The 23,261-nt window shown below is 33.7% G+C and overlaps 1 protein-coding gene across 1 annotated transcript in view; it reads right to left on the bottom strand.

Annotated features, from left to right (window-relative positions):
• Positions 1–23,261, bottom strand: part of ANKRD13C (ankyrin repeat domain 13C) — an 80,961-nt gene that overhangs the window by 39,652 nt on the left and 18,048 nt on the right. The window contains exons 2-5 of the mRNA XM_082656996.1: positions 16,733–16,774; positions 7,514–7,618; positions 1,909–1,994; positions 686–731 (exon numbers count right to left, since the gene is read on the bottom strand). Of these exons, the coding sequence (XP_082513122.1) occupies positions 686–731; positions 1,909–1,994; positions 7,514–7,618; positions 16,733–16,774 (279 nt within the window). The remainder of the gene's footprint in view (positions 1–685; positions 732–1,908; positions 1,995–7,513; positions 7,619–16,732; positions 16,775–23,261) is intronic.

Below are 23,261 nucleotides of genomic sequence, written 5' to 3'. Positions count from 1 at the left end.
CCAAAAGTTAGTGGTTTGGATAGTTGTTTACTTAGTAAAGTAAAGGTCACTAGGATCAAACTTCCTATTTGGACACCAAAGTTTTCTCCCTAAGTAGACTCATGTTTAAAATGGGGAGGAGAGAAAACTTACCTTGCCAAGGTAAATCAATAAATGACTGTAAAATATCTAGGAATTAATGTCTTTCATAAATAAGTGGAAGAGTGTGCAACCAAATAGTATGTTAAAACAGTGGCTATAAAGTATGCAATAAAAGCAGCAAATGTGATTGAAAGATGACAAAACATACAAAATCAATTAATGTTAACCAAATTCTTCACATTCAGGGATCTAAATACTATATGTCAAACTTCCCTAAATTCAGTAATCTAATAATCCCATAATTATTCTTCTCTTCCCTCTGAAAATTCCTTATATTAAATTATTATAATATTTGAACCGGCATTTTATTTAAAAAAAAGAGAATTTTTAATCTTAAAAATAATAATTATGAAAGTTACTAATCAGGTTAGGATAATTAAGTATTACTATAGGGCTTTATAACCATTACATTCAACATGATGAAAAATATTTTAATTTCCTTAGGGTAATATTTGTTATGTTAACATTTCTATATAATAGTTATTTTTGCACTTGCATTTCTGCATACGTACATATTTTATAGTAAAATATAGCACACTCTTACCCCAGCTTTGAAAATCCCAGTGAAGTTCTAAATAAAAGTCACCTAGCTGAGAAATGAAATATGAATAATTATTGAATGCACACCTTCATTAACAGCTCTTATACCTACTTAATATTTTGCTTTAAAAAAATCTGTTATCATTAAAGGTCTACAGACAGGAATAGGAAATAATTTCAATGTATGGAGTTGGAGAAAGAACCAAAAAATATATATGGTTATTACTTAAAATTACATTACAATAGCAGACATTACTACACATATCTACAAAGGAAAACTCACACCACTCTAGATTTTACAAGAACGTTTTAATCACATAAGAACATATCTGAAACTGACAGGCATTTAAATTTGCATCAATAAATATTCCATTTCGCATAACAATAAGTAGTATTGTAAAAATACTTAATAACTTTAGAAGTGTTATAAAAAAAAACAGTAACTTCCAAAATGATTATTGTGTAGGCTCATAATGGTCTAATAAAATCACCCACTGCAATACAAACTTTTTTTCTATAAAGTGATAGGTTTACTAAATTTGAAATAATATGTCATCATATGAGATCTATAGAGAACGTTTTTATTTCACAAATTAGAAGCTAAACATCAAAGACTATAACTGTTCAAGGAACTATTAATCAAATATTGTCAAAAAAATTTATCCCTTGAGATTTCAAAAACAAAGCATACCTAAAAGAAGACATAGTCATGATGATATATCTTTCTCCCACAGTTCTTTCACGCATCCAAAATACAGAGGAAAAAACAACAGAAAACAAAACTCTCTCCCTTTCTGTGCCAGCACACCCAGCTCTTACCATCATGAAGTAGAACAGACAAAAAGAGTTTTGTTACATAAAGAAAATGCAAACTGCTCCTAAGGCAGTAGCACTTCAGCTCATAGAAAATCTTTCAATCCAAAGGACAAAGGAAAACTACTGCCATTAATTATGACTTACCTCCATTTTTCTTAGAGCTCTTACCTAATTTACTGAACGCAATAATTCTTTATCTGCCTTCTAAGATCAAAGCAAATAATGCTTCCCATAAGATTACATATCATAATCAGAGTATTTTGTAATGTCATTATTGCTTAATTGAAGCAGGATTTTTACCATTTCTTGACCCTTAATAATTAGTGAGAAATTAAACTGTATTTTTAAAATGCTTAAAAGTATACTTGCAATTACCCTTTAGGGCAAAATCAGCAAAGAAATTTAGCCTACCTCTTTCAGGGCTTTTAATAATCGAGGTCGTTTTTCTTCAACACTTTCCCTGGATTGCTGCTTAAGCTTCCTTAAAAGAGCTGTAACTAAAATTTAAATTTAAAAAAATTTTTTAATTTAAAATAAATTTCACCATGCTAGTTTGCCAATTACACCTCAATAAAAAATTTATGAAAAACAATTTCACCATGCTAGGAAACACCACTGGCTTATTACACAGAGATATAATATAGATATTGTGAATAAGTTAGAAAATACCTTTAGCAAAACTGTTAAGATCCTCAAGGAAAATTGAAAACAGATACCTCGACATCAACTTATTCATACTAGTTTTGCTAGTTTTTAATCATCAGTAGGCTTTATCTGACTGAGTCAAGATTACCAATCTCAGTCAGATGATGCAGTGTCCTGTTGTCAACACTGATCTAAAAGATGATCTCAAAGATAGATCTCAAAAATCCCACTGGACATTATTTTTCTAAAAATGTAATTATCTGCAATTGTTACCAGTTGCATCTGTTCTTCTTTCACTTGAGGCTGTACTCTCACATACCACCAACATAGCATAAAAAATACTAAAATGAATCCTACTCTATCTGTGAAAAGAACTTTTGACTCTAATAAAACCTGAAACCCCAAAGCGTCTTCTCAACAGTTAAGAGATGGAGATTTAGACAAACTGCCTAAGCGCAAACCACAGCATTACTACTTATTAGCTGTATAAGCATGGAACACTTACTTAATTTCCCTAAACTTCAGTTTCTTTTTTTCATATGTCAATTAAGAATAAAGTGAAATCTGCTACATGGAGTTACTATAGAGGCTCTATATAAATTGCTTACTACTGTGCCTGCAAGTAGGTAAGTATAAGTTTTGTTTATTAGAATAAAGGTCTAAAATTAACTAGCAAAATCAATCAATCCCTAACATTTATTGAAATAAGGGAAAATATTAGCCTTGAATGAAATAAGATGAAAAAATGTACAGAGGGGGTTAAAATGTATACATCAATACATGCTGATTTCCTCCTGGTCCTGTTTTCATATACATATGTATACATACAAACAAATAAAAATACTATTATTTTTACTATTTTACAGTATGCACTCTTATAAACTACTTAACGTCTTATATGGAATACAGAAGTATAAGGGAAGTATAAGGTTGGGGGAAAAATAATGTGGAAAGAAGACAGTAATAAAAGCTTATTAAATCAGATTTGTTTTGTCCACAAAGGCCAAAAGGAAAAGCTCAGGGAAGAATATGAGAAATAGTAGAATCCACACTTATTTTTAACCACAGGTCTAACTTTAATCCCAATGTATTTTTAAAAGCCAAAAATCAAAGAGCAATGTTTAAATTACTAAAGGTCTTTTGGGACAGAAGAGGATGAGACCTAAAAGTCAGGGAACACGGGACCTAGTTTCAGTTACACACTACCTGTGATCTCGGTCAGCAGTTCCCAAACACAAGTCTACATTTCAGTGGCCAACTGTTCAAGTTTCCAGTGATATGCAGCCAAATGAAAAAACTGGGTACCAGGGTGGATTTCTTTTTCTTTATACATTATACACTTTTTTAAAATTTAAGGACTATTCTTTCATTTTTGGTTTCAAAGTGTCTTTTATTTTTTTAATGAAATTGTGATCGCAGAAGAAAGTACTTTTAAAGTTCTTATATGCTAAAGTGAAAAAGTCGGCTACTCTACAACAATCCTTTAATAAAATTCTTTTCTGGTCTATAAAATCCAAATAGTGTGAGAACCAATGACCTATATAAACATTAGGGTTCTTTACAGATTCAAATTTATATGAATCTGGTTAACCTTCATGTTCATTATAATTTAACTTTAATATCAAAGCGATATTACCTAAATGTAGTAGAATTCTTTTTATAATTCTTCTCCACTATAAAGGCAAATACTTTAATAAATGTTTATTCAATCTACCTTGCCTTCAAATTCAAACAGACCCCTGTTGACATAAAGAACAAAAAGAATTAATTTCCTAAATAGAAAAGATATCAATGAAAAGCAGAAGTCACATAGTTTCCATTAACTAAATATACTGTAATTGACTGAAGACATTTAGTAAATAGAAAATTATGTTAAAATGACCAAACATTATTAAAAACGTAGTGACAACAACTGTATATAGCATAGTAATGTATGCAAAGAAATTCCTGTTCTATGAGACTTCACATTAAAAATAACGTCACTTGTGGAAGCAGAAACGAACACTCAGAACACAATTAGACAGGGACTTCCCTGGTAGTGCAGTGGTTAAGAATCCGCCTGCCAGGCTTGCCTGGTGGCGCAGTGGTTGAAAGTCCACCTGCCGATGCAAGGGACACGGGTTCGTGCCCCGGTCCGGGAAGATCCCACATGCCGCGGAGCGGCTGGGCCCGTGAGCCATGGCCGCTGAGCCTGCGCGTCCGGAGCCTGTGCTCCGCAACAGGAGAGGCCGCAACAGTGAGAGTCCCGCGTACCGTAAAAAAAAAAAAAAAGAATCCACCTGCCAATGCAGGGGACATGGGTTCGATCGCTGGTCCGGGAAGATCCCACATGCCGCAGAGCAACTAAGCCCATGCGCCACAACTACTGACCCTGCACTCTAGAGTCCGCGAGCCACAACTACTGAGCCTGTGTGCCACAACTACTGAACCCACGCGCCTCGAGCCCATGCTCCGCAACAAGAGAAGCCACCGCAATAATAAGCCCGTGCACCGCAACGAAGAGTCGCCCCTGGTCACCGCGACTAGAAAAAGCCTGCCCGCAGCAACTATGACCCAAAGCAGGCAAAAATAAATAAAATAAAATAAATAAATTTATATAAAAAAACACAATCAGACAAAATTACCATCATATTTGGGGGGAGGGTCAATATTTGTACTCCCATACTGTAAGGATCTTATTAACAGTGATTGATAATGAAAATAAAATCAGCTTTAGAGGATTTGGATGATATTAGGCAGAATTCATACAAAGACTCAAATGAAGAGCTCCAAAAAAACACAACTAACAACTTTCTCTTTCCTTCTTCTCCCATATAGAGTACTTGTAAAGTTTTCAGTTTTTTGTGTCTAAAGTTTTTGGAGCTATGCCCTACTGCTCCAAGTATTACTTAAATGTGTATCTTCTGCCTTCCACTTCCTTCTGTGCTCCAGTCTAATTATCTCCTACTTCTTACTTGTACAGTTCCACCTGCATATACTACAGAAAACTCAAACTCAACAAACCTAACACCAAATCAATTAAAATCCATACTGTTCTTTTTCCTATTTTCTGTATATCAATTAATTAATGAGATAGCCATTAATCCATGATAAAGGCTTTGGAATTACTCTGAATCCTTCCATTACTACCAGTATCCAAGAGATAATCAACCACTGTAGATTCCTTCATTTATCTTTCTAATCTATCCCTTACTTTTCTAAACACACTGTCTCTTCTTTAAGTCAAGTTTACCATAGTTGTTCTAAAGATTATTTTTCTAAAAATCTCTTGCCTCCCTACTCAATTAAACAGTCTTCAGGCTTATCTAATAATGTCAATTCCTGCTTTAAAGTCTTCTGAGGTTTTACAGTGACTGGAGGTTGAGATTAAAACCTTGAAAAGCACATCTCAGTCAGTGTGGCTCCTTTACCATCAAACTTCATCTCTCAAAACTACACTTCACCCCTTCACCCATGGTTGCCGTGTAGCCTAATTTAGGGAGCCACACTGAAATATACATTGTTCCCTAAAACGTGCCTTGTTCTTTACATTTCCATGCTTTATATATATTCTGCTGTCATAGGCTAGAATGTCCTTACCCACCTAATTATTAACTCCTAAAATCCTTTGAGACTCAGCTTAAATAAACCAAACACCTTGCCAAAACTGAAATTACTTTCTCCCTCATCTTTTTTCCTCTATACTTTGTGAATACTTCAGAATACTGCAGAATATTCATTGGTTTCTCTCCCCCAACTAAGATGAGTTCCTCAATGTCAAAGCTAATTGCACATTCCTACTATGTTTCCAATGCACCTGATATGTACTTAAGAGACAAACAGACAATCCCTACTCTAAATGAAGCTTACTGCCTAATGAAAGTGACAGGTAGAATTCTGGCATAGTATACGGGCAGAGAAAGCTTCCTTGTACTTGAACTGAGATCTGAAGAATTATGAGGAGCTGGGGCAGAAGGGGAAGGATGTGTGAACATAAGAAACTGAAAAGCCAGCAGAGCTGACATACAGAAACCATGTGGAAAGAACAAGATAAGGATGGAGATTAAAAACTGACATTATCATACTAGATCTTATAAACCAAGTTAGAGATATTCATCTTCATCTTAAGAATAAGAATTTTTAAAGGGTTTTAAATAGGAAAGTAACATGACTAGAAAAAGAAACTAGAAGAAAATATAATAACTCTCTGGGTGAAATTATTTCCTTTTGTTCTTCAATAATTTCCTAATTTTCTACAACAAATGTTATTACTTTCTTAAAAGAAAAAAATATTTTAAAGTTTTTTAAACTTTATAGTTTAAAAGAGTTACTATGGAGTTATAGTAAATAAAAATCTTAATATAATACTTTTCAGAAAAATGTTAATTCTCGATTAATCTCAAATTTTCTTTGCAGTTTTAATTTTCTTTGTTCTAGGAGCCAGAAATGAAAGGATGAATAAGAAAACATATTCATGACTTGAGTCCTCACAAAGATTATACCATCAGGATACAGTGTAGGGAAAAGACATTGAACAGTTATTTAGAAGTGTGCTGAGTGCTGCAAAGGAAAATAATGGACCACTTTGAAAACATATAAGAGAAGTTAATCTACTTAACGAGTTGGGAAAAGAAATATAAAGTTGAGACCCAAATGAAGAAGACTGCCAGTTCCTGGTAAGACTGCAAACCAACAAAGACTGCTGTCTCTTTCCCTCCAAACTAACTTTTGATGTGCTACAAAAATAAGACCGAGTCTGATAGAATTCCTAAAACTACCCTAACATAAATATACCACAATGAAAATCTGTATAAACTATGAGTAAGTCCTGGAGAGACAAAAGACAGCTAGGTCTCAGTATAGATAAGAACTGGAGCCACCAACGGTCAGGGATGGGGTGCAGGGAACAGACAGATAAAGGGAGTCAAAAGGTACCAACTTCTAGTTATAAAAGAAATAAGTCATGTGGATGCAACGTACAGCGTGTTGACTATAGTTAACAACACTGTACTGCATATATGAAAGTTGTAAAAGAGTATATCTTAAAAGTTCTCATCACAAGAAAAACAGAAGTACTGTAACTATGTATGGTGATAGATGTTAACTAGATGTATTGTGGTGATCATTTCACAATACATACAAATAATCAATATGTTGTACTACTGAAACGAATATAATATTGTATGTCTATATATATTTTTACTTAGGTACATTTATATATAATATATATAGTAATTATATATATATAAAGTCATGAATAATTCATATATAAGTTTGTAAGTAACTGCAAACTTCTCATAGTATGGAAAGTTACGCTGAATGACAAATATCTCAAATGCATCACTTCATAGTTTTAGAATACATATCAACAATAGTAATTTATATTGCTTACTCATCTGTCTATCTCCATAACTGATGGCTTCCGCCAGCGGGCTCCATCCCTGAGCATTTTTCACCTTTACTGGAGCATTGTGAGCCAAAAGTAAATGGGCACATTCTGAAACATAAAATGGTGATAACGTCAAACATCATGCAATTTTCAGAATCTCTAAATTAAAAACTCATGTAAAAATTCAAGAAATCAAGTTAATAGATCTATGATATAAGCACTATACTATAGAGAATTAAATAATTTTTAAAATTCCTCTGTATCTAAACCAGGTTATTTCAGATCCTTAGATTCAAGAAGTATCTATTCTATTACCTAAAAATAAATTGGATCTCTCTGCAAAGAAACTATTATATTCCCTAATAATTGTTCCCAAGGGTATTTTGAGAATGTTTCCATACTATAAAAGACAGCCCAAGAAACTCAAGAGTAATTTACCTAAAAATTTCACTATCTAATAAGAACTTACATCTGCAAGGTCAAATGGAAAGCTCATTATTTATTTCAGGGGGAAAAAAAGTATTTTCAAAAAGAATCACTAACGTTTCCACAAACCCTTATTTTTCAAATTTTACAATTCGTTTATTTCAGAAAAACACCCAAAAGGGACAAAAACTTGTTTATGACTACAAGGACAAATCCAGACAGTCCTTCTAGTAATCAAACAAAGTCTAAGGTATACTAAGCTCACCATCCAGCCCAGGCACAGTCACCCACTGAAACTTAAGGGGAACACTGAAGACTGTGCCACAAGTGACAGAATAATTACATAAAAGAAAAATCTATGCTCAGGACACAGTTCCCAAACCACTGGATTTTTCTTTTATCTCTTCCTTTTTTTGGGGGGTGGGGGGCCGTGTCCTGAGGCATGCAGGATATTAGTTCCCGGACCAGGGATCAGGGATCGAACCCATGCCCCCTGCAGTGGAAGCATGGAGTCCTAACCACTGGACTGCCAGGGAATTCCCAACACTGGATATTTTAGGAAGCACCGAGGGATCTCTGGCCTCTTGGATCTTGGCTGATAAGTTCAGGGGTGGTGGGTATAAATCATTGCTCTCAACGTTTCCAGTTATTCATGGGAAAATTAATGTACATAGTACTTCATCAATGGATTGTGTGGTTTCAATTGTTTTGTTTATATAGTATTTACTGTTCCCAACTCCAGTGGCTGGGGCATATCCAACATTTAACACAGGTAATCTGAACTGAGTCTTAAAATAAGAACATAATATATGACAACATGAATAAAAGTTTCCTACAGAAGAAAAAAAGTCTAAGGTATAGACACTTGTATACATTGAGGAAATTTGTTTTTAATTCAAAATAAAAAGCATATTAACAGGCAGAAAAACATTTGAAACCAAGGCTCATGGGAAATTTAGGATGGCTATCCAACCTAAATTCCCTAAATGAATGATTCATTCATTCAATCAGTCTTTTAGCAAATATTTACCAAGTGCCTATTATATGCCAATTCTAAGTACTAGGTCCTGGATATAAGTAGTGAGAAGAAAGATTGGTGAGAAGAAAGATAAGATCTTGCTATCAGAGAGCTCCAATATTAAAATATAATTAAGTAAACTAATAAATAAAAAAAGCTAATGATAAGTGCTCTGAAGGAAATAAAGGTGTTATGACAGTTGTAATGTAATACAAGTGAGCTGAGGTGGAGGAAGAATGGCACTGTTTTAGCACTATTCCTAGTAATAGAAGGAGTATCTACATTAGCAGGAAATTATATCAGAATAAAGTAAAATAAATACAGAAATTTCACAAAGGTGTTTAAGAAAGTCTGCTAGTAATATATAAGAATATATGTACATGAACATTTATTTTAGGATTATTTATAATGCAAATATGAATATCCATCATGGGAGAATGACTGACTAAAGCATGATGCTTCTATATCCCTGGACTAATAACATGCAGGCATTTTTAAAGAATAGAGTCAAAAGGACAAAGGAGCCACCTGAATGGTCAGCCATTGGCCAAATTTGAGAAACTGAGCATCAAAAAGAACAATGACTAGTTACAACACATTAAACAAAAAAAAACTGATAGGCCCATAATGACATCAAAAAATGAGAGGACAATGAGTTCTCCTTTATAGAAGAATGACTGCTAATAAATGTAGAAGAAATGATAAAACTAGAAAATCAGCAATAACAACAATGTAATAACTGATACAGGCAAAGGACCCCAATGAATGCTAAAGTCACTAGGTAAAAGGCTATGTGCTGGGAAATAGGATATTTACTTAAAGTATCATCCCAAGATTACTTAATAAAATGAAAAGTGTTCCTTTACAGTAGAGATAGCTGAAGATCATCATCTCAAACAAGTGATCAAAACTTAGTGGCAGGGCTTCCCTGGTGGCGCAGTGGTTGAGAGTCCGCCTGCTGATGCAGGGGACACGGGTTCGTGTGCCGGTCCAGGAGGATCCCACATGCCGCAGAGCGGCTGGGCCCGTGAGCCATGCCCGCTGAGCCTGCGCTCTGCAATGGGAGAGGCCACAACAGTGAGAGGCCCGCATACCGCAAAAAAAAAAACAAAAAACTTAGTGGCAGTAATAGTGGGATAACTTAAAATTATGTTTCCTAATGTGATACAATATAAAGTTCATATGCCTCTGCAGTATTCTTTCCAGAAATGTTTAATCTGAATCTAATAAAGCATCGATACTTAATTTTTGATTCATAGAAAAAACAGAGTATAAGGAACAAGTTAAATAACATTATGAGAAAATAATCAGGCAAAACTGAGATGGGAGACATTCTACAAATTAACTGGGGAAGACACTTCAAAAAGTCAGGTACAAAGGAAGGGGGAAAAAAGGTGGGCAAACTTTTCTAGATTATCTGAAACAAACAACCAAATGTAATGAATGAATCCCAATCAGATCTTGATTCAATATAAAACACTGATAAAAGACATTTTTCGAACAACTGGAGAAATTTAAATATGGATTGGATATCAGATATTATAACAACATTATTATCTTTCTTAGGTGTGATAATGATATTTTGGTCATGATAGACAATGTCCTTATTCTTAGAGATGCATGCTGAAGTATTTGGTGGTAAAATGTCATGATGCTTACATCTAGTTTTCAAATGTTACAGCAAAAATAGTAAAAAAAAAATATATATATATATATATACACACATATAAAACACTAAGATAAAGAGAAAAATACAGCAAATGATAAAATGTGAACAATTATTGAAGCTAGGTAGAGAGTATTTGAATGCTCATAGTGATAATCCTTCAGTTTATCTGTATATCTGAAATTATTCATAATAAAGCATTGAAAGAAAAAAATGAATAAAAAAGACAAATATTAAAAACAAGAATGAATTTAAGTCATCCCAATAGACTGAAAGAAATGTCTACATTGCACTGCTAAATCATATATCTGCTCAATGGAGAAGTATATTATGATCACATGTTTTTATAAAGGAATAAATAAAAACTACACATATGAATGTGTGTTTAGATACATACACACATATTTGTATATAATAATAAGCATGGAGAACAGTATGGAAGAATACCTAGCAGGCTGTTAACACGGATTACCATGTTTAATGGGAGAAGGGGGTTAATAAGGAGAGAAGATGATAGACCAGCTAAAAAGAATTTTTTTAATATATAAATAAATAAAATGGACCCTCTAGAAGACCTAAATAGACATTTCTCCAAAGAAGACATACAGATGGCCAAAAACCACATGAAAAAATTAACATCAGTAATTATTAGAGAAATGCAAATCAAAACCACAATGAGGTATCACCTCACACCGGTCAGAATGGCCATCATCAAAAAATCTACAAACCATAAATGCTGGAGAGGGTGTGGAGAAAAGGGAGCCCTTTTGCACTGTTGGTGGGAATGTAAATTGATACAGCCACTATGGAGAACTGTATGGAGGTTCCTTAAAAAACTAAAAATAGAACTACCATATGACCCAGCAAACCCACTACTGGGCATATACCCTGAGAAAACCATAATTCAAAAAGACACATGCACCCCAATGTTCACTGCAGCACTATCTACAATAGCCAGGACATGGCAGCAACCTAAATGTCCATCGACAGATGAATGGATAAAGAAGATGTGGCACATATATACAATGGAATATTACTCAGCCATAAAAAGGAATGGAATTGGGTCATTTGTAGTGATGTGGATAAACCTAGAGTCTGTCATACAGAGTGAAGTAAGTCAGAAAGAGAGAAACAAATATCGTATATTAGCGCATATATATGGAATCTAGAAAAATGGTACTGATGAACCTATTTGCAGAACAGGAAAAGAGGTGCAGAAGTAGAGAACAGACTTGTGGACACAGAGGGAGAAAGGGAGGGTGGAACGAATTGAGAGAGTAGCATTGGCATATATACACTACCATGTGTAAAACAGCTAGTAGGAAGCTGCTGTACAGCACAGGGAGCTCAGCTCAGTGCTCTGTGATGACCTAGAGGGGTGTGACGGTGGGGGTTGGGGGGGTGCGGGGTGGGAGGGAGGCTCAAGAGGGAGGAGATATGGGGATATATGTATACGTATAGCTGATTCACTTTGTTGTACAGCAGGAACTAACACAACACTGTAAGGCAATTATACTCCCCCCCAAAGAAAAGAATCAAAAAAAAATAAATAAATAAATACATACATAAATAAAATGTACACTCTCCTAAAGAAACCTACCAGGGGGTTTTATGTAAATATGTGTTTGTGTGCATAAATAAAGAAGTAGGGGAACATGAACATGGATAGATATCTACAGACTTTGTATTTCATGATAAACTTTTGAGTGAAAGGAAAAACATGGCAAAGTACTAGATGCAGTGATTCAACTTAAGTAAAAACAAACTAAGCCCCTGTATTACAAGGAGGAAGGTGTGCAAGGATGCCCACTAGGCTATTAATGTTAATTACATCAGAAAAAATGTAGGAGAGATGATGCTTTTTATATACATCTTTATACTGTATTATTTCAATTGTTTCATCAAGCATGTATTAATAACCTAAAAATCATTAAAGAAAAAATATTAGTTTAAAAATATTGAAAAGGAAGATGCACAACAGTATCTAAAGCAATATACCAATTGCATAAACTAAGGTATAGAACTGGTATGATTTATATATACGTTAAAGATGTCAACCGTTTTCTCATACGCCACAGACCTTGCCACAGGCCTTTTGCTCACATCACAACTCAACTGATGTAGAAATGAGCAACTAACGAAAAGCCAGAAAATCATAGATATGCCATGATCTCTGACCTAGTCTCATACATTAAAAAAAAAAAAAAAAAAAAAAAACTGGAACAATCAAATGCCTTCTCTCAGCAACTGTAACAATGAATAATAAGAAAAAAAGGTAGTTAACAATCAGGCAGTAAGGCTTAAAAATGCACAAATGCGCCACAAAGAAGTTATGACTTGAGGAGTCTAAACAAAATGAAATTATGATAAACAGAAATCACATATAAATATACCAGAGCTATACAGGTGACAAAATATAAAGAGAGTGAATGGGATAAATAGGACAACTGGGAACAAAACAGAATATTCAGAGAGACCCTTATGAAGATGAAAAATCAAACTAACTCTAGACTTATTTCAGAAAAAAAATGGAAAACTGCAGTTCCAAAAAATACTGATAATAAATTAAAAGTTGCAGCAACTGGTTTGAAGAATTTTTTCTGATGTCTAACCAAAAGAATAAGAATTAAAGGTTAGTTTTCTAGTTCACCTCCTAAAGATTCCTGAAATCTTTTAAGTATAATGTTTTTCTCCATTTCAATTCAAATCCATAGTTGAAAAACTTGCCAGCCAACATGGCAAACATGGTCAATAGACTCAGAAATTCAGAAAAAATCAGACTTCAATGGTGAAAAATAAGGTTATTCAGTAGGTTAAGATGACTGAGAGAAGTAAATAAAGGTGTATAGGTCATAGGGTATCTCTCTTTAATTCAGTCAACAAATATTTGAATACCCTGGGAATTTTTACTATGTTTACAAACAAGTATACAAACAGAAAGTGCCCTTCAACAGTGAAGTCACTAAAGGCATAGTATATCTCTAAAGGAGAAGATAAAAGTGGCACAGATTGAACAATGGTATAATGTAAAATTGCTTTACAGAATTAAGTATAAGGTAGATGTTTTATCTTCCACTACATATTTCAATCTCACTCCTATGCAACCAAATATCAAAAATATTAAAAGGTCAAAAAAAAAAAGCAAAAAAGAGTATTCAACTGGAAAAATGTAAATGGAAAATTATAAATTGATCAGTATATTAATGGCTGTACCTACTCTACATGAAAAAGACTCAGGAAGAGCAAATACTGACATTATTTGCAGATCCTGAATCATCTAACCAAGTTTTTCCCAAAATATGTTCCACAGAACTCTAGTTTCTCAAGATACTTGTGAAAAAGAGAAAATACCAAATAACTATTGGAACAATGACTCTATATCCAACAGAAGGCTCCAATTCAGAAGGTCACAATGAATATTAGCATATCAAAAGTTCTAAGAAGGTCCACAATAAACAAAACTGCTTAAAACTTAACTCACTATTTTCAGAATCAATTTGACCTGGAAGCACTATTTTCCTCTAAAAACTTATCAATATCCCATGAAACTAATTCTGTGAAACACATTTTGGATAGGCTGATACAATCCTATGATGAAACCTAACAATACCGCTACTGAAAATTAGAACACTTAGACCTAGGATGGTAGATATGTTTAATTTCATATTCGAATCCTGGCAAATCCATATTTACTATTAAAGTGCTAAATTTAGAATAGCAATCAGACTTGGCATCAAATTAACTATATTTTCCACAAAAACAGGAGGGAAGCTCGATGCATGTTAGCTAACTTTGATTTAGACCATTTCCTTTTTGAATGGTTCACAGTGAAAAGAGAGCAAGGCAATTCACCATAATAATCAGGAATCCAGGCTCTGGAACAAGATACTCCAAGTTCAAGTCAAAACTCTGCTACTTTACCCTGGGAAAGTTGCTTAACTTCTCAGAGCTAACTTTTTCATCTGTAAAATAGGGATAATAATAGTATCTTCCTCACATGGTTGTTGTGTTAAATGAGTAAACATGCATAAAGCCCTAAAAAAAGCATCTAGCATATTGTAAATGAATACATTCCAGTTATTTTCTAAAGTTCTGATCGAATGTTCTTTGAAAGAAAGCATAAGTTTCAACTGCTCAAATTTAGCTAACTATATCTGATATCTTTTCACCAAGGTATCTATACTAAAGATGACTATCATTGTCTGCCCTGCCAATATTCCTGATAAACATTCTTCCTCTGTATTCCTGATTTCCTCTTCTACTCCCAACTCTCACCCAAAGCCAGCCAAGCTAAAGCTAACTTCACAGGAGTAAATATATATCCCAAAGTCAATTCATGAGATTGCCAGTCCCTCATCACTGTGACTTGGCTCGACATGAACTAGACCAATCAAACTTTTTGTTCAGAAATTCAGGAACCTAAGAAACTGAACTACTTGGTGGAGAACACTGAAATCAAAGCCTTGAAGGTTTAGGAACCTAGAACAGTTATTTTGGGTCATGGTCAATTTCACTAAACAGAAAAGTCAATCAAGAAAAGGGAGAATATTATATATATATATATATATATGTATATATACACACACACACACACACACACACACACACACACACACACACACACATATATATATAAAGAAAGAACAGCAGATGCACCATAAGAGACAGATGATAGATGATTGATAGTTGGACAAATAGATGGATATACATATCCGAAGGGAAGGAAGGAGGAAGGTTGTGGGGGTGGGGGTGGGGGCGGGGGAAGGAGGGAAGGAGGGAGACAGAGAGGGAGGAAGGGAGAAAGGATCGCTGATCTCCCAGACTGTCTTGGTTACTACTCTTCCTGAGACATAGCTAGTCCCCATAGCTTGAATTTCTATAATATGTAGCACCTTAATGAATCTCTCTTTACTTAAAAGTTACTTGACTGGGCTTCCCTGGTGGCGCAGTGGTTGGGAGTCCGCCTGCTGCTGCAGGGGGCGCGGGTTCGTGCCCTGGTCCGGGGGGGTCCCGCGTGCCGCGGAGCGGCTGGGCCCGTGAGCCGTGGCCGCTGGGCCTGCGTGTCCGGGGCCTGTGCTCCGCAGCGGGAGAGGCCCGCGTACCGCAAAAAAAAAAAAAAGGTTACTTGACTCAGTCTCTTCCTTGTAAGAAGGAGAAAAAAAATAACATAACTAAATAAAGAAATAAAGATTTGAGCCCCCAATTTATGTAGTATTAAATTTCCTACAAATCATATGCTTCACCTAAGCACAAGAACTTAATAAAACCAAACCAACAAAAGAATTTTTTTTCAACAAAGCAAGTTCTAGTAACATCCTTCAGATCATCATACATTCAGATCAAATGTTTACAGCAACAGCCACATCACACTATATAACAATAATAGATGTTCATAATGATACAGCTAGATCATCAGAAAAGTGTTAACAAAAATTAATTAGCCTGTTTAAAAATTCAAGAGTATATGTTTTCCAAAGATTTTTATCAAACACATCCAAAATTTAAAAATCTAGCACTCAAAAGGTTGCCAATCAGCTATCTGGAATCCTCACTTTCCAGGGTTACTGGGAATCCAGATAACTAAGACTTATTGCATCTAGGAATAGCCTTAAAAAGTAGATCTTTTAAATCACCTGTCTATGAGTTGTTGCTTTCCTTTTTTCTTTTTGGAGAATAAATAAGTACTAACTTTTTATTATCATCTACCATAAAAAATCTAGACTTATGAGTTTAGATATATAAAATAGTCCATATTAAAGAATCTTATAAAACTCTTTGAATATTAAAAGTATTACAATAATTAATAAAACTTAATATTTGGAAACAAGAGTCTCCTGAAATTATACTTCCTTGATAAAATAACCAAACAAGAAAAAAAAAAAAGCTTCAAAAGGCATAAAGATTAGTATAAGACTTCCACTAATTCTTTGAAAAAAGTGCTATGAAAAATGAGAAAGTATTTGTGTTTTTTAATATACTGAATCCTAAACTCAATTAGCACATCAAATAATCAGGCAAATTTTTTAAAACTCAAAACGTAAAACTCATCTTAAAATATTTAAACTGACTATACATGAGTGAAGTTAAACAAAAAAAGAACATATTTACTAACCTTTATTTCCTAACATCACAGCAAGATGTAAAGGAGTGTTTCCTAAAACAAAAGCAAAAATAAATTAAATTAGTGTAGAAACATCAGAAAAATTATTTTAAGGTGGTTTCAGCTCCTTCAGAAATTTCACTGACAAATTTTAAGCAAAAATAATGTGACCACAAAATGATCCTGCTTATGTGGCAAAGTGAGGGTCAGAGGATGCCATGCTTTCTAAACACAAGGTATCTTACTCCTCTTCCCCCCCACCTCCCGTAAAAGGTTTCCATTTTGCTTTTGGGATTTCTTCTCCAAACAGATGTCAGATTCCTTTGCTGCTAATTTCTCTGTTATATCAATCTTTGTTCATTCATCACACAATTTAAGTACCTTACTATATATATACTCATCCTTGCTCATAAATATCAATAAGTCCCAATCCCAGTCCTCAAGTTTTAATAAATAAAATGAAAACACTAACTAGAAAAAATATATGCACCCCCCATGTTCATTGCAGCGTTATTTACAACAGCCAAGATATGGAAACAACCAAAGTGTCCATCAACAGATGAATGGATAAAGAAAATCAGTGTGTGTGTGTACACACACACACACACACACACACACAGTGGAATATTATTCAGTCATTAAAAAAAAGAATAACATCTTGCCATCTGTAACAACAGAGATGGACCCTGAGGGCATTATGCTCAGTGAAATAAGTCAGATAAAGACAAATATTGTATTATCTCATTTATATGTGGAATCTTTTAAATATATATGAATATATATATATATATATATATATATATATATATATATACTGAGAATGAACTGGTGGTTGCCAAAGGTGGAGAATGGGAGGGTAGGCGAAATGGGTGAAGAGAATCAAAAGGTACAAACTTTCAGTCAAAAAAATGCCACAGGGATGTAATATACAGCATGACTATTATTATACTGCATGTTAGAAAGTTGCTAAGAGTAGATCTTAGAAGTTCTCATCACAAGAAAAAAATATATTTTGAATTATGTATGGTGATGGATATTAACCAGACTTCTTGTGGTAATCATTTCACTATATACAAACATGAAATCATTGTTATACACTTGAAAGTAATAAAGTGTTGTATGACAATTATACTTCAACTTAAAAAAAAAAGTATATTGCAAAGGTAAACAATTTCTTCTGTCTCAAAATGCTAAATCCTAGGTGGGTCTGTAGAAGATACACATTTTCTGTTTTACTAAAAACAGTACCTTGTTAATCTAAACATTTATTTTGTTTCTGATCAGCTCCAGAAAAAAAGAAAAGAAATCCACATGTATAAGTATCAATTTCCAATTTTATTGGTCTAGAATAAGATCATCTTCCACCTTTTCTAAATATTGAACTATTTTCATAAGTTTGCATTCACATTCTGTGACAATTTATCAAAACCAAAAAGCAGTCATAAAAAGTAAACAAACTTGTTGACAAATTGATGCCAGAAACAAAAGCTCAACACTATGCCAAAACCAAAACCTTTACTTCGGATTATCATTCCTAATTCCCACCTCTTTTCTAGTTTAAGTTCTCATCACCTTACCTGAATATCTACTGCAACAACCTTCAAGTCTCCCTGCCTCAAGTTTTGCCCCATTTCAATCTCCTCTCTATATTGGAATAATAATTTTAAAACAAAAACTTGACCATGTTACACTTAAAAGGCTGGAAGTGGTCCATATTTTATCCTTAACATGGCATAAAAGGTTCTTGAGATATGTCCTTACCTTCCTTTCTTCTCCTATTTTCTTCTTTACCCTGTATTTCACCTGAACTGCATACAATAAATTCTCCAATAAGCCAGGTTCTCGATATTCACACATTTTATTAATCCTTCCTAAATATTCCTTCCCGATCTGCCTGGCAAGTTAATACTCACCTTTTAGGGCTTAGCTCAAACATCACCTATTCACTGAAGTCTTCTCTAGACAATCAGATGTTCCTCTGCACTGCTCCCAAAGCTCTCTATACCCATCTTTTTATTGCAGCACTTTTCACACTAAACTGTACTTTAAATTTTTTGTGTAAACATCTGTCTCCTTCATTAGACATTAACTTCAGGATAACTAGATACATATTTTGTTCATTTATGTATATGAAATGCTTCCAATACACATCTAACATTCAAAATAGTCAATAAGCATTCGTGAATGAAGGCATAAGAAAAAGTTCTGACTATAGAAACAAACCTTAAAAATATCAAATAGTTACAGAAACCTGATCACTAAAACGCGACAGGCATTACCTTAGGCAAGGGTTGCAAACTCAAATGTTTCCATAATTAAGTAATGTAATTGTAAAACTTTTGGTGTTATTTTTCCTAAATGTTTACACGAATACACTTGTAAAACCATCTAGCCTTGGAGTTTCCTTTGAGTGAACATTTTTATTACGGATTCATTGTCTTTAATAATAACAAGAGTACTTACGTTTTCTAATTCCTTTTTGTGTGCATTTTGACAAATTAAATTTTTCAGGGATTCTGTCCATGTCATATAAATTGCCACCTATTGTCATACATTTTGTTCACAATATCCATGATTTTTTAACGACATTAAAATTTATGCAGATGCCCCACTTTTCATTCATATTTGTTACTTGTGTTTTTTCTTTGATCAGTCTGAGGTTTATTAATTTTATGCACTTTTTTAAAGAACAAAGTTTTGGCATGTTGCTACTTAATGTCTGTTTTAATTCAATAATTCTTGCTCTTTTATTACTTCTTTTCTTCTATGTTATTCGGGTAAAACAGACTCAACTTGGGAAATAAAGCAAGTTAAGTTGTTCTTTTTCTAATTTCTTGAAATAGATTCTTAAATGTTTGATTTTTTTACCATTTCCTAGTATATTTACCTTTTTATTAATAATTTCTAGTTTACTTACACTGTGATCAGAGAACAGACTCAGTATAATCTCAATGAAACATGTTGAGAGTTGCTTTATGGTCAAGTTTGGTCAATTTTTGTAAATGTTTTCTGTAACCTTGAAAAGAACATGTATCTTAAGGGTTTTGGGTACAGCATTTCATATAAACCTACTAGATCCAGTTTGTGTTGTTCATATCTTTTATATCCTTACTGGTTTTTTGTCAGCGTGTTAAAGAAAGAGGAATGTTAAAAATATCCCACTGTAATTGGGGGTTTCTACGTCTTCTTGTACTTCTAGCAACTTTGCTTGATATATTTTCAGCTATGTTACTAAGTACAAATCAAATCCTCATACTTTCCTAGTTCAACAAATGATTTTCATCTTGAAGCACCTCTCTTTATCTCAGATGTTTTCTGCTTTAAAACCTACTATGATGTTAATATAACTATTCCAAATTTTTTGATTGATATTTACATGGAATACATTTTTCACTCCTCTCACTTTCAATATTGTTATATTTCAGATGTGTTTCCAACTGTATGTAGTTGGGTGTTTTTTCATACAGTAAGCTAATATTTGTCTTTTAACCAGAGCATTTAATCCAGCCTCATATGTTATACTTACTGATATTATTGGAGTTTAAATCTACCATCCAGCTTTGTGCTTTCTATTTGTCCTGCTGGTTCCATGTTCCTTTTTCTCATCTTTCTTACCTTCTTCTAAATTGATTATTTTCATTATTCCATTTTGGTTTTTTATCTGTGGATGGAAGGTATATATTTTTTTTATTTTACTATTCTTTTAGTAGTTATCCTAGAGATGCACTGTCCCATATGGTAGCTACATGTGGTTACCGAGTATTTGAAATGTGGCTAGTCTGAACTGAGATGTGCCATAAGTGGGATTTTGAAGACTTAGTATGAAAAACAAGAATGTAAAATATCTCAATAATGTTTTATATTGATCATCATGTTAAAATAATGTTTTGGATATTTTGGGTTAAATAAAATGTAGTATTAAAATTAATTTCACCTACTTCTATTTTATGTGGCTATTAAAAAACTTAGTTATAAATGTGGCTTGCATTGGCTTTCTATTAGACAGCACAGCTCTAGAGTTTACAATATGCATCCTTGATTTATCAAAGTCTAATGTTAAATGGCACATTCCCTTCTTGAGAGCAAGTCATTGACCTTAGAACACTAACTTCATTCCCTCCATCCAGATTTATATGCTGTTATCTAGTGCCATGAGTCTTTATTTGTACCTTATAGAATCAATATTCATTTAAGATTTCTTACCACTTTTGTTGCTCTTCATTCCTTCCTACCTCTCTAGCCTTCCATTAGAATCATTTTTCTTCTATCTGAAACACATCCTTCAGTATTTCTTTTAGTGGTGGTCTGATAAGTGAATTCTCTTAGGTTTTTGATTGTAAATGTTTATTCAACTTCGGAGGATATGGTACAGGGTATATAATTCTTGATTGGCTGTTATTTTCTTCAGTATTCTATGTAGTCTTATGGTTTTCTTTTTTGTTGAGAAGTCAGCTGTAGGAATTTCTACTGATCCTTTTAAAGTAATGTGACTTCTCTGGCTGCATTTAAGATTGTTTTTTCAGCCATTTCACTCCAATGTGGAATCCTTTTTTTATTTTACTTGGGTTGGACTTGTTAAATCTCTGAATTGGTGTCTTTCATCAATTTTGGAAAATTCTCAGCAATTGTTTCCTCAAATATTGCTTTAGCCCCATATTCTCTCTCTTCTCTCCTGGGGTTCAATTAACATAGAACTACTCTTACCATTTTTAATTTTTAAAAAATTTCTTTCCCTTTTTCATTGTAGATATTTTCTCCTGACATATTTCCAAGATCATGAGTTCTGTCTTCTTCAGGATGTATTAAGCCCATTTATTTAGTTTTTAATTCAGTTATTATATATTTCCATTTGAGAATTTCTATTGAATTATTTTCCAAATATGTTACTTCAATTTTCATAATTTCCAGTTCTCCACTAAAATATTCAAACTTGTCTCTCATCCCCCAAGAACATAATAAACATTGTTATTTAAAGTCTCTGTCCATACAAACTACTATATATAAAATAGATAAACAACAAGGTCTTACTGTATAGCACAGAGAGCTATACTCAATATCTTGTAATAAACTACAATGGAAAAAAATCTGAAAAGGAATATATATATGTATAACTGAATCACTTTGCTGTACACCAGAAACTAACACAACATTGTAAATCAACTATACGTCTATTAAGTAAGTAAATAAATAAAAAATAAAGTCTGTCTAGTAATAATTACAATAAATGAAGCTCTGATGGCTCTGTTTCTCTTATTGCTTCTCTCTGGTTCTCATTCATGTTGTCTAGTTTCCCTATAATGCTGGTCATCTTGAATTGTATGCTGAACATATTTAATTAACTCCTTCTGCAAAAATCTTGAAGCCTAAGAAACAAATTCTACAGAGACTTTTATTTGCTTCTGACATGTGGCTGGGGGTACTAGACTAATCCAGGGATTGATATTTTTTTTCCGGCCCTCACAAATGACTCAAAGCTATGCTTCAACCTATATCAGAGCTGATTTACCTGCAGTTCAACCTTATTCCTAAGCAGCTCTTCAAGTTTCCATTCCCAAAAGCAGCATGTTTAAGAGATACCCCACACCTGGTGGGCCCTGACCTCCATCTTTTGTCCTCTTAGCTCACCAAGGCTGTCTAAAGTACTGCTCAGCCTCTTAACTGCTTCTTCTGGATTCACAAAAGCTGCTGGGGAAAAGTAACCTCAAATGTTAGGTTTGCATCTTTGGATTTCCATCTTCTGCCAGATCTTGGCCCAGTATCCCTTCCTACGTCATTAGCTCTCTAATGTCCTTAAAGTAGAATATTTTATTCTTATTGCCTTCTAAAGAAGAGTTGTCCTCATTATCTAGTTCATCATTACTAGAGGCAGAAGTTCTACTTTGATTTTATGTGTTAACTTTTCTCCATCTTCGTTAATAATTTGCTTTCTATTTTTTTATACTCTTTTGATTAGTGCATAAAGATGCAATACTTTTATGAGTGCTAATGATCATAACTTCTATCAAAATATAATTACTCTCTTAGCACTTTTAAATCATTTTTACCTCAAATTCAATTTTATCAGCAATTAATCTTGAGGATTCATAGCTTTCTTTTCTTTACCATTGACTCAACAATAAAATCTCCATTTTTCACTATTCTCCTTCAAGTATGTGTGAAAGTCCTTTTCTTCCCTTTTAGTTAGTAGATGTCATCGTTGTTACTTTTGGAATTTCTTCACTACTCCTTTCTCTTAGTAACAAATGCCATACCTTAAGTACATGAACCAGGGAAGACACATGACACAAACCCAACTAGTCTGATACCTAATTAGAAAATAGTTTCAGGGAAGGGCACAATTCCCACCTGGGTCAAGGTTCTTTTCTGCATTTTTTTTTTTTTTTGTACTTGAGCCAGTGAGGAAAACTGTCTCTTGCCATTGGAACCTTAGTACTTTAAGGTTCTGAGTATGAGACTGCATATTCTCTACCATATAGATTAGCGGGTCTGAATCAGGGACAATTTTATCCCCCAGAGGATATGTGGCAATGTCTGGCACATT

Source organism: Grampus griseus, assembly GCF_964374135.1.
Source record: "Grampus griseus genome assembly, chromosome: 1".
Taxonomy (NCBI): domain Eukaryota; kingdom Metazoa; phylum Chordata; class Mammalia; order Artiodactyla; family Delphinidae; genus Grampus; species Grampus griseus.
Note: the sequence above shows the minus strand (reverse complement) of the source record. Positions and strands in the feature narration are given on the sequence as shown.